At 45.2% G+C, this 12032-nt stretch overlaps 1 protein-coding gene across 4 annotated transcripts in view; it reads left to right on the plus strand.

The window, feature by feature from the left end:
* Kmt2a (lysine methyltransferase 2A) overlaps nucleotides 1-12032 on the plus strand; it is an 80417-nt gene that overhangs the window by 39238 nt on the left and 29147 nt on the right. For 2 of the 4 annotated variants that reach the window (XM_052188482.1, XM_052188485.1), the window contains 10 exons: nucleotides 486-550; nucleotides 993-1424; nucleotides 1574-1647; nucleotides 2271-2405; nucleotides 2890-3003; nucleotides 7281-7427; nucleotides 7729-7824; nucleotides 8029-8149; nucleotides 10046-10168; nucleotides 11000-11184. In XM_052188482.1, the coding sequence (XP_052044442.1) occupies nucleotides 486-550; nucleotides 993-1424; nucleotides 1574-1647; nucleotides 2271-2405; nucleotides 2890-3003; nucleotides 7281-7427; nucleotides 7729-7824; nucleotides 8029-8149; nucleotides 10046-10168; nucleotides 11000-11184 (1492 nt within the window). The remainder of the gene's footprint in view (nucleotides 1-485; nucleotides 551-992; nucleotides 1425-1573; nucleotides 1648-2270; nucleotides 2406-2889; nucleotides 3004-7280; nucleotides 7428-7728; nucleotides 7825-8028; nucleotides 8150-10045; nucleotides 10169-10999; nucleotides 11185-12032) is intronic. The other 2 variants (XM_052188484.1, XM_052188483.1) reach the window with 2 other exon arrangements.

Genomic DNA, 12032 nt, shown 5'->3' on the forward strand with positions numbered 1-12032 from the left:
TGAATATTAAATTCATAAGAGAGCAATAATTATTTGACTGTAAGAAATACTTATCATGTCCTGTCCACTCTGATGCTAGCTCTTAAGAGGCAGAGGCAGGGGATCAAGAGTTCAGGATCGTCCCTCTACTGTATAGTGTGACTGGGCTGTATGGAACTCTGTCTCAAAGCAGGAAGGACAGAAGGCAAGCAGGGACAGGAGGGATAATCTGTGTGGGGTACAAGTACATGTTAAATTACAAGAAATTTGAGTACCATTTCAAAGACATTATGACATTTGGTCCTTTTAGATCCTAAGGGTAGGTCAGCTTGTCAACCCAAGGATTGTAAAGGTTCAAATTAAACTGAACACTAAGAAGTCCTTGATTTTGTCAGATGACCCTGGGTGGCGTCACACTGTTTTCTGCAGACAAGCAAGCAAGCCTTTATTTCATTTCTTCTCTTTTATACTCATTTTGTCTTATGCTTTATCCTTTGTTACCCTAGGATGAGAAAATGCCAGAATCTGCAATGGATGCCTTCCAAAGCCTCCCTTCAGAAGCAGACTAAAGGTAGTGTTGTGAGAGAGCCTTCCCCCGATGGCCTGTGCTTTGATGTCATGCAGCTGTGTGCATTCAGTGTAAAGAGAATACTAGGTTTTTTTTGTTTTTGTTTTTCTTTTAAAGTACTGCTCTCTCCCGGGGAGTTGGTGGTTGTTGAAGCTGGATGATAGGTACATGGGGGTTCATTTGACTCTTTATTTTGGGGTATGTTTGAAATTTTCCATAATTAAGACACTTGTTTAAAATTCATGTAAAAATTATAGCTCTGCTCCTTTGTTATAACAATAAAATTTCCCTGTGTTACCTGATCAACATGGCCTCAACTTTGTGGAGACTGAGCACCTGCTCTGCTGCAGGAGACGGAGAGCAACGCTCTCACAGAGCTCTTGTGCTTCTGTCCCACGGGAGCTTCGCTCACTTATGGAGAGATGATCTTGTTTTGTTCTCCTAGCTGTGAAAAAGAAAGAGAAAAAATCTAAGACCACTGAAAAGAAAGAGAGCAAAGAGGGCAGTGTCGTGAAGAGCTCCTTGGAGCCTGTGCAGAAGACTGCCCCGCCGCCGCCGCCGCCACCACCACCACCACCTCCACCACCACCACCACCACCACCGCGGGAGGAGCCCGCCCCAAAGAAGAGCAGCAGCGAGCCACCACCCCGCAAACCTGTGGAAGAAAAGAGCGAAGAGGGGGCTGCCCCTGCGCCTGCCCCTGTGCCTGAACCGAAGCAGGTCAGCACACCAGCGTCCCGGAAGTCCAGCAAGCAGGTCTCCCAGCCAGCAGCAGCCGTCCCCCCTCAGCCTCCTAGCACAGCACTGCAGAAAAAAGAAGCTCCCAAGGCAATTCCAAGTGAGCCCAAGAAAAAGCCACCTCCACCCCCAGAGTCAGGTGAGTGCCGAACAGAGGGAAAACAGAAAGCCAGGCTGGCTGTACCACCTTGAAGTCCTGAAGACTGTTCGCATGGACGTCCCACAGGCCAGGCAGTCTGAAAGTAGTCATTCCTGGCATCTGACCAAAATCTGTTTTGAATCCTTTAGGGCCAGAGCAAAGCAAGCAGAAAAAAGTGGCCCCCCGCCCAAGTATCCCTGTAAAACAAAAACCAAAGGACAAGGTAAGCGGACAGCTGACTGCTTTAGGGATGCATTTGTTCTGTTCTGTTCTGTAGCAGAAGCCTTGACCTTGGCATGTTCTTGGCTGAATGAAACTGTCCCCCTGCTTCTCTGGAGATGGCAGTGGGATCTCCCAAAATTAAGGTGTAGGCTTTCACCCCTGGCTGGTGTTTTGTTTTTCTGGTCTCTGCTTTGTTGATTGCACTTTGCTGTGGCCTTGCATGCTGTCGTCTAGCGGCAGCTCATTCCAACAGCAGTTGGCATGGCCCCTGCCTCTGTATACATGTTAGATATGTATATATGGTGATAACACTCGTCTGTAAAAGCAACCCGTACCTGTGCACACTGTTTCTACTATGGATGGAGACAGAATTTCAGAGTTTTCTGAAGATTATTCTTCCTCCGTCTTGAGACAGGGTTTCGCTCTGTATGTCAAGCTGGCCTTGACCTTCCATCAGTCCTCCTACCTCAACATCCAGTGTGAGCCATCACACCTAGCTCCCTCTCTCCTTCTGTAGGATGCTTATTCTGAAAACGTTTTCGTATTTAAGAATAGGCATTCGAATTCTCACCTGTTGTAATGTGAGGGCAAGTCATTGTTTTCTACCTTTATCTTCCGTCTCAGGAGAAGCCACCTCCAGTAAGTAACAAGCAAGAGAATGCAGGCACTTTGAACATCCTCAACCCACTCTCGAATGGCATCAGTTCTAAGCAGAAAATCCCAGCAGATGGCGTCCACAGGATTAGAGTGGACTTTAAGGTAAAAGTGTTTAGTGATGATGCTTTTATTGAGTAGTATGACCTTTAAAGAAAAGGTGAGTGTTCAAATGGAAACAGCGCCCACTAGGGGAATGAATAAGAACTACAGCCTACAGGCAGGTTCAGGTAGTAAAAGCCCAGTCAGTCAGCCTGAGGCCAGTTGGGGAATTGGTGGAAAAGCACGGGCATCCTGAGCTGCATCCAGGAGGAGGATTATTTCAAACTCAGGGTACTCAGATCATCAAAACTTAGTACGTTCAGACTCGGTGTATCTTTGAGTTATTTAGGTAGAATTGCACTGATAGTGGGCTTTCAATAGATAGTTTGCATCTCAGTTTATACTGCTTTAAAGCAGCACATACTTATATTTGGACTAGTGGGAGTGAAACACTCTCAGCATTGGGGTGGCACTCTGTTTATGCTTTTTGTCCTTGTTTTGACACTTCGAAGCTTTCATGAGTGAACTTTATTTTCTTTCCCCACAGGAAGACTGTGAAGCAGAAAATGTGTGGGAGATGGGAGGTTTAGGAATCCTGACCTCTGTCCCCATAACACCCAGAGTAGTGTGCTTTCTCTGTGCCAGTAGTGGGCATGTGGAGGTAAGGTGCCCGGCTCTGCCTCCTCTGTGATGGCGGCCGCTGGGCTGTGCTCTCTTTATCAGTAGTTGGCAGTTCTGTCTTCTTGCCTTAGCCAGCTGCTGAGTGTTTTTTTTAATTTTTAGAAATTTTAAGAAGGAATCTAGTAGTAAATACTTTCATCTCTTTAATTTAGTCTTTATCATCGAGTTCTTACTTTTCTCTTAGAACAAAAAGGGTTGCTGTTGGTTTTTATATTGAATACCTATGACTATAAAAAGCTCTTAGCAATTATTAAGAAGTAGAAAAATACACAGCAGAAATGTGCAAAAAAAAAAAGAGATAATTCAAAAATGACAAGTAAGACCGTAGTCCATGTGATGTGGTGGTCATTAGCCCCCAGTGACCAAGCACTGACAGTTAAAGAGAGATGCAGGTCCAGGTGTGCTGGGGTTACCCTTAATCCAGCACTCAGATACAGAGACAGGTGGATATCTCTGAGTTCATGGCCAGCCTGGTCAACACAGTGAGCTCTAAGACAGCCAGGGCTGCAGAGAGAGACGCTAAAAGCAACAGTTAAAAAAATTGTACAGAAAGATTTTCCAATAGAAGAAATATAGTTAGTGGTCTTAACTTTTGGGTGAGTTGTTTAGAAATGGTATTTGTTTGTTGGTTTGTTTATAAATATTTATTCTATATATGTAAGTAACTGTAGCTGTCTTCACACACACCAGACGTAGGCATCAGGTGCCATTACAAATGGTTATGAGTTACCTTGTAGTTGCTGGGAATTGAACCCAGGTCCTTTGGAAGAGCAGTCAGTGCTCTTAACTGATGTGCAATCTCTTCAACCCAAATGGTGTTTACTTTTAGAATGGTATTTTTAGAATGGCATATTCTTTAACCCAGCAATGCATACTAGGTATTTATTTTTAAAGTAGTTAGATAAATTGCCAGATATGTATATATAATAAAATTATATTATTTTGTGTGTGGATGTTTTGGCTGCGTGTGATATGTGCACCATGTGCATGCCTGCTGCCTTCAGGAGCCACAAGAGGGATTGGATCCTCTACTACTAGAGTTACAGACACTTGGGAGCCTATGTGTGGGAGCTGGGAATCAAACTCGGCTCCTGCAAGAACAGTCTGTGGCCTTAGCCACTGAGCCATCTCTCCAGCTCCAATATTTAAACTCAAGAGTCTATTAGTATGGAGCCCTGGTTAAAGCTGTAGGGCTTGCATATAATGGCAAATGTGATAACATCACTGGTTAGAAATATCAGATTGCAAAATATCCATAAAACATGATTTTACTTGATTGGGTAAATATTTTAAAGTGTGTGGTCTGTGCATGGCGGCTTATATCCTCAGGAGTCTGAGGCAAGAGGATTGTGACTTGAGGTTAGCCTAAGATTCACAGTGAGGCCCTACAGAGCTCAGTGGTAAAGCATTTGCCTCCCATGTGCAAGATCTTGGCTTCAATACCTAACACAGATGAATAATGAGTTGCTTCCTGTATTCACTCTTTAAGAAGAGAGTTTATTAGAGTCTGTTATGAATGTCATTTTAAGTGCTAGGTTTGCTTCAGACATCACAGAGACTGAGACTATTCAATCTGCCTGGTGACTATTCCAAATCTATTCCTTCATTAATCAAGTGCTTTGCACTACAGCACACCCCACCCACAAGGAAATGTTTCCTTTTGTACTCTCAGTCTTAAGCTTCTGTGAGTAAGCAGATTTGAGGGGGGAGGCAGGTGCTATGCATGGTAATCTCAGAATTCCTTATTTAAAAGAGTATTGGGAGCTGGTTGTTCTGAAGCACACCTTTAGTACCACTGGGGAGGCAGAGGCAGGCAGATCTCTGTGAGTTTGGGGCCAGCCTCATCTACAAAGTGACTTCCAGGACAGCCAGGGCTGCACAGAGAAACACTGCTTGAAAAAACAATAAAATAAAAAGAAAATGGAATGGAGGAACCAACACATAATGCAGCTTTTATCTCTACATTCAGGAGGTAGAGAGACAGAGCGGTCCTTGTGAACTTCAGCCTAGCCAGAGCCATGTAATAAGACCCTGGCTAAAAGAAAAGAAAGAATTAGGGGCCAGAAGATGCTCAGTGCTTAAGAGACTTGCTGCTCTTCGGTGGACCCAAGTTCAGTTCCCGTGTGCACATCAGGTGGTTCATTGCAACTCCAGCTCAAGGGATCCACTTCCAAGTCTTGCCTTTGCTGCCATCCCACACACACCAACATAGTACACATAAATAAAATTAGGAATCAGAGTGACCGGCACCGTCTGCAGTGCACTGCTGCTAGTTATGACCACGGCTTGAGGAATTTTCCATTAGATTTTTTTTATGGTAACATATTTTAGGGCAAGCTTATAGGAAAACATAAAAAAACCTAGTACCCTCTGCCAAGATTCTCCAAATGTGAAGAGTTCCTTTTTCTGTCTCTGCTTATATGTATGTATTTTTACAAAATACAAAACTAGTCTCAGTCTTTCAGCCAAGACCAAGTGTAAAATAAGAAATGAAATGTATATACGTATGTTATATATTCTGTTGTCTAAAAACTGTGAGCAAGTTGCAAACAAAAGCCATTCTGCCTCTGTGATAGGGTGCATTTCCTGAAATCAAGGACACACTTTTATAACCTGTATAGTTATCAAGATTAGGAAGCCAACACTGGTCGCTTGCACCTACTTATAGGCCTTCCTTAAGTCTGACCACTTGTCCCTGTAATAAAAACAGGGCTTTTGTTTGTTTGGTCAGAAGAAATTTGAGGCTTCTTACATTTTTAAAATGTTACTTTTATTGTTTTGTTTGTTTGTTTGTTTGTTTTTGTTTGTTTGTTTGTTTGTTGGATTTGGTTTTTTCGAGACAGGGTTTCTCTGTATAGCCCTGGCTGTCTTGGAACTCACTCTGTAGACCAGGCTGGCCTCAAACTCAGAAATCCGCCTGCCTCTGCCTCCCAGAGTGCTGGGATTACAGGTGTGCACCACCACCGCCCGGCTACTTTTATTGTTTTTAATCACGTGTAAGTGCCTCTGTATCAGAGTATGTGCACATGGGCACAGTGCCCTCAGAGGCCAGAGGCCTTGGATCCTCAGGAGTTGGGCCACCCCGGGGGCTAGCCACTAAACTTAGGTCCTCGCTCTGGAACAGCAGTAATGGTGGTTATATTTTTTTTAAAAATCCCCTGCCAATATGAGATGTATTTTTGCATCACAGCTGGAAAGTGTAGGTAATTCTCACAGTGTTTGAAGAAATTGAAACGCACACATTAGAGCCACCCTGCCTCCCCCCCCCCCACCCCCGCTGTACAGCTCTGCCTACTCTCTCTTGGGGTCTTTTCCTGCAGTTAGCACATTCTGTTTCATCTTTGGAGGCAAGGCCTTCTGTGTAGCCCAGGCCAGTCTCAAATGTCAAGCTCCTGCCTCACCCCTTAGCCTCCCAAGTGCTGGAATCAGAGGTGTGTACACCACACCCTGTTAAATCTTAGATTTTTATGGTCATTTTATGATTCTGCTACTCCTATTTTGGTTGCCTGACTCTCTTGTGTTGCTCTTAAGTAACTGCTTAATTCCATATGTTGAATTAAGTATGGGTCAAGTATCTCTTTTTATTTAAATACTTGAGACCAGAAATGTTTTAGGTCTTTTCTTTTCTTTCTTCTTTCTTTTTTAAAGATTTATTTATTATGTGTATGAGTACTCTGTAGCTGTCTTCAGACACACCAGAAAAGAGCATTGGATCCCCATTACAGATGGTTGCGAGCCACAATGTGGTTGCCGGGATTTGAACTTGGGACCTCTGGAAGAGCGGTTGGTGCTCTTAACCGCTGAGCCATCTCTCCAGCCCCCCCCCCCCTTTTTTTCCTCTTTCTTTTCAAGTTTTAGGATATTTGCAATTCGGGAGAGGCATAAAAATAAAATTTATTTTACTTCATGTATTGTTATACATATCTCAAAGGTAATCTTAGACAATAGTTTTTTGAGACAGGAACTCACTTTGTAGACCAGGCTGGCCTCAAATTCACAGAGTGCCACCTGCCTCTCTCTACTGCTGGGATCAAAGGTGTGCTCCACCCCAGCCAAGTTATACTTCTATAGTGTCAGCTAGGAGACAGATTTGTGTACAAGTTTTCTTCATGTGCATCCTGTTAAGACTGCAAGAGTCATGTTTTGGTGCATTGGATTATCACCAGTGGATGCCTAGGACTCACAGGCTGTAAATAGACTGTGGTTATTATTTCTCTGTGCACCGTGGCTACGTGCTTTGTTCTTTTCCTGCTACAGTTTGTGTATTGCCAAGTGTGTTGTGAACCCTTCCACAAGTTTTGCTTAGAAGAAAATGAGCGCCCTCTGGAGGACCAGCTGGAAAACTGGTGTTGTCGCCGCTGCAAGTTCTGCCATGTTTGTGGGAGACAGCATCAGGCTACAAAGGTAGACCTACTCTTGGCAATATGGAGCCTCCCTGTCTCCTTCCCCACTTTCTGTATTGGGTTTTGTGTCAATATATACTGTCTGCTGACAATTTTTCTGACTGAAGATAATTTCTTGATTTTTTTCTTTTAATTTTTGGGAAATAGAAGAAAATGACTTTAGGAAATAAAATCCAAAATTAAGTAAAATCTGTGTGATAAATTCCCTATTACTGAGTGACTTTGGGAGGGTGAACCTCTGTGTTTACTGGGGTGTCTCGGCGTGGAGGGTGTAACTGAGCTTTGGCTGTGTCTTCCCACAGCAGCTGCTGGAGTGTAACAAGTGCCGAAACAGCTATCACCCCGAGTGCCTGGGACCCAACTACCCCACCAAACCCACGAAGAAAAAGAAAGTGTGGGTGGGTACACACCGTGCTCCTTCCACAAGCATCGTGGTGGCTGGGTGAGGCTGGTGGCGTGTAGCAGGAGACCCTCCTTTAGTCTGCTTCCAGTCATCTGAGTGAAGAAGTCGGATCTAGAATAATTGCATTTCCAGTGTTTTTTAAATAACAGAAGATACTAGCCCAAGAGAGCCCCACTGAGTGCCTTTTATTCATTTCCAGATCTGCACCAAGTGTGTCCGCTGCAAGAGCTGTGGATCCACGACTCCAGGCAAAGGGTGGGACGCACAGTGGTCTCACGATTTCTCACTGTGCCATGACTGTGCCAAACTCTTTGCTAAAGGTACCTAGTGCTGGGTGACTGGTCCGGTTCAGTATTTGTGGGGACTTTGTGGAAGGACGTGGGGCCCTCCTCACTGTGTCTCAGATGGGTTAGACACATGTTCTACTCCTGCCTTCTTACTCCTTGTTTGTTTTGTTGTTTTGCTTTGTTTTAAGATGGGGGTCTATATGTGGCCCTGGTTGTCCTACAACTTGCTCTGTAGACCAGATTGACCTTTAACTCCAGAGATTCACGTGTGTCAGCCTCCCAAGTGCAGAGGTTAAAGGTGCAGCCACCTCCCAGTGCGTCCTGCTTTTTTATTTACATAGATGGCAACTTGGACCATTTTTCTAATTAATATAGAGAGAATTATGATAATATTGTTACTGCTACTTAGAAACTACTGTTCTAAAACAGTAGACCCAAAATGTCTAAATACACATTTGATTTCATAAAATGAGTTTAAGTGGTATGTAAACATTTTATTTCAGTAATTACACCAGAAGTCGGACCTTAACACAGGCCCATAATCCCAGCAGGCAGGGTGCAGAGGCAAGAGTCAAAGGCCAGCCCTGGGAACGTAGTAAGATCATCTCAAAATAAAAAGGAAAGGGGAGGGGGAAGCCGGGGATGTGGCTCAGTTGAGTTCTTGCCTGGAGATTGCAAGGCCCAGGGCTCAGTCCTTAGCACTGCAGAAAAATAACTGCTAAAACCACAGCTGTTGGGGTTGGGGATTTAGCTCAGTGGTAGATCGCTTGCCTAGCAAGCAAGCACAAGGCCCTGGGTTCGGTCCTCAGCTCTGTTTAAAAAAAAAAAAAAAAAAAAAAACACAGCTGTGCATCCAGCCGACAACTTTAATGACTTACAGTGAAGGTGACACACTCCTGTCAATCTCTTCTCCCACACATCCTTCCATCCTTCCCCTCCCTCCTTCCCACTGTTCTGTCCTCACTTCAAGTTGAGGTCAAAGTAGTAGACTGTGTAGTCCGCACTGCCTCCTCCCCCTTGGTGCTGAGACTGCGCGGGGGAGGGGGGCACACTTGACCTGAAATGAGCAGCACCACTTAGGGATGCCTACTAAATAGTAACAATACAGGAGTCACGGCCAGTCAGACCTGCAGAGGCTGCACCTAGAAAGCATGCTCTGAGTGCTAGTGTGGAAGCTGTAAACCTAGGAGTGGATGGCAGTAAGAGTGTCCGCTCTGAGGTGAGGCTAGGGAGAAGGTTTATGGTAGATATACATGAGGGGGAACAGTCAGAAGAGGGGTCCATACTGGGCTATAGGGTTGGGGCAGGGAGGGAGAGAGGTAGAGGGGAGAGGTCAGAGGCCATGGGTGGAGGACTGAGAACTCAGTGGCTGGAACACAGGGGGGTCAGTGAAAGCAGGCCCCTGTGGTAAGAGAGGTTTGGGGAGGTGGGGGGAGCGGGTGAGGAGGGCACAGAGGAGCCACAGGTACTGAGGGGACCTTGTTCTGGGTTTCTTTGGGACCTGACAAGGAGAAAAAAATTAAATTTACTGTTTCTTACTCCTGTATTGTTACCTCTTTAAAAGCCCAAACATTTTGTTTAAAAGATATGTTGTTCTTTCTGATTCCCACCACACACCTGTAGTGCTGAGGCTGTGGTGAAACTCTTCATCCTCCTGCTTCTGCCTCATAGATTTGAGTTACAGTTGTATCTGCTGCCCCCAGCCTCCACTGTGGCCCTTACAGATGTGTCTCAAGAGATTTGGTGTCTGGAGCTGTCCTGTGAGCTCTGCAGCCCACAGTTCTCTCCACACCCTAGTGGGTGAGCACCCAACAGCTCTCTCCTGGTGACTCCAGGAGACAGTGAGCTTTAGATTAGGTTGACACCCGCAAGCCAGAGGCTGGGAGAGTGTTGGTGTGGGCCACAGCAGGCTGCAACCTTGGCTTTCAGGGAACTTCTGCCCTCTCTGTGACAAGTGCTACGATGACGATGACTACGAGAGCAAGATGATGCAGTGTGGGAAGTGCGACCGGTGGGTCCACTCCAAGTGCGAGGGTCTCTCAGGTACAGAAGGTTGGAGTCTTTCCTTGTTTGTAGTTTCTTTCTAGTGCTACAAGTCCTGCCACTGTGGGTGTCATTGGGTTCTTTGTAGGTTAGTTTTTGTTCTCCAGAGTAAGCAGCTATACTAGTTCTTGTCTTACTGCTGTGACCTGATGGCAGGCTTTATTTGGCTCATGGTTTAGAGGAATACAGGCCATCTTGGTAGGAGAGTGGTGTGGCCTTGACCTGTGTTGTCAACTGGTTTTATTCTTTTCCTTTTTCATTCAATTTGGGACCCTGGCCCATAGGGCCATATGCCACCCACATTAAGGGTAGGTCCCTCTCATTTAAGCCTCTCTGGAAACCTCCTCACAGACACATCCACGTGTATCTTCTATATAAGCCAAATCCTCTCAAGTTGACAATGAAGATGACCTGTCACAGCAGCAATGTGTCATGTGTGCCCTTTCTGGGTACCAAACCATGATGGTTCTCCAAACCTGTCACTTACTATCTATTCATGAGTTTATTCTAATAATGTCCCCTTTCGGGGTCAGAATGTTGGTATCCTGTAAGACAGTGGTTCACAACCTGTGGGTCACAATCCCTTTGGGAGTTGAAACAGTAGCAAAAATTCAGGTATGGAGTAGTGACGAAAATAATTTTGTGGTTGGGGGGTGGGTCACCACATCATTAGGAACCGTATTAAAGGATGGCAGCATTAGGAAGTAGAGAGCCACTACTATCATACTACCAACTTAGCTCAGACCCTAGCTGGGAACTCTGTGGGTCAGGGGGGTAGCTCACTCTTCTCCCTCTCACGCCCTTCGTAGGCCCTCCTCATTCGGGGCTTTGTTTTCCTAGATGAGATGTATGAGATTCTGTCCAATCTGCCAGAAAGTGTGGCCTACACTTGTGTGAACTGCACTGAGCGGCACCCTGCAGAGTGGAGACTGGCCCTGGAGAAGGAGCTGCAGGCGTCCCTCAAACAGGTTCTCACAGCCCTGCTGAATTCTCGGACTACCAGTCACTTGCTGCGCTACCGCCAGGTGGGCAGGGGTGCTGTCTGTTTGAGGATGTAATCTTGGTTTTACCTAGTAATGAAATAAGACTTTTTGTTGCTTGCTTATCTTTGTTTTACTCTTCATTTACTTTTTATAGTTTCTTCTCTTCATCATAACATTAGGAAACTTTTTAGAGCTAAGAATAGGACCTTGTGGTTAGAGGGATTGCTCAGTGGTTAAGAACACATCCTGCGTTTGCTAAGGACCCAGGTTTGATTCCCAGCTCACAGCAGTCTATAACTTCAGTTCCAGGGAATCTATACCCTGTCCAACATTCCTGGGCACCAAGTCAAAAGGTGTTTGGTCTGGGTGTGCTGGAATACGCCTCTCATTCCAGCACTTGGGAGGCAGAGGCAGGACTGTGGCTGTGAGTTTGAGGTTTACATAGTAATTTCCCATCTCAAGAGGAAAGACAGGAATGAAGTTTGAGCTTCATGTGCTAACATTGATGGGGATTCAGTGAAGGGCTTCTTCAATGAAGCAACCTGATCTCAGCTGCTGTTTAGAAAGAAACCCTACTCTGCCTCTCCAGCAAGGGCTGAGGGGGCTTGAGCCTAAGGCAGCTTTGGCAAGCAGCATCAAACCTCTGTTTTCCATAGAGTTTATAAAGTGGTCACTGACCGCAGAAGCAGTGCTGCTGGAGGAGCAAGTGTCTCTCTAGCCACTGAATTCCCAGTTTTAGTGTAGGAAAATTTCCAGCTGTCTGTTCAAAGGATTGGACATAGTTCTTGCCTGTTTTTATTCCACCTTTACAGATGATTGACAAGCTGTTAGGAAATAGGTCTGTCTTTAACTCCTGTTTAAGAAATCTCTGGCATTTTCATGTTCTGTGT

The sequence above is a fragment of the Apodemus sylvaticus genome, chromosome 7 (genome assembly GCF_947179515.1).
Source record: "Apodemus sylvaticus chromosome 7, mApoSyl1.1, whole genome shotgun sequence".
NCBI classification, from domain to species: Eukaryota; Metazoa; Chordata; class Mammalia; order Rodentia; family Muridae; genus Apodemus; species Apodemus sylvaticus.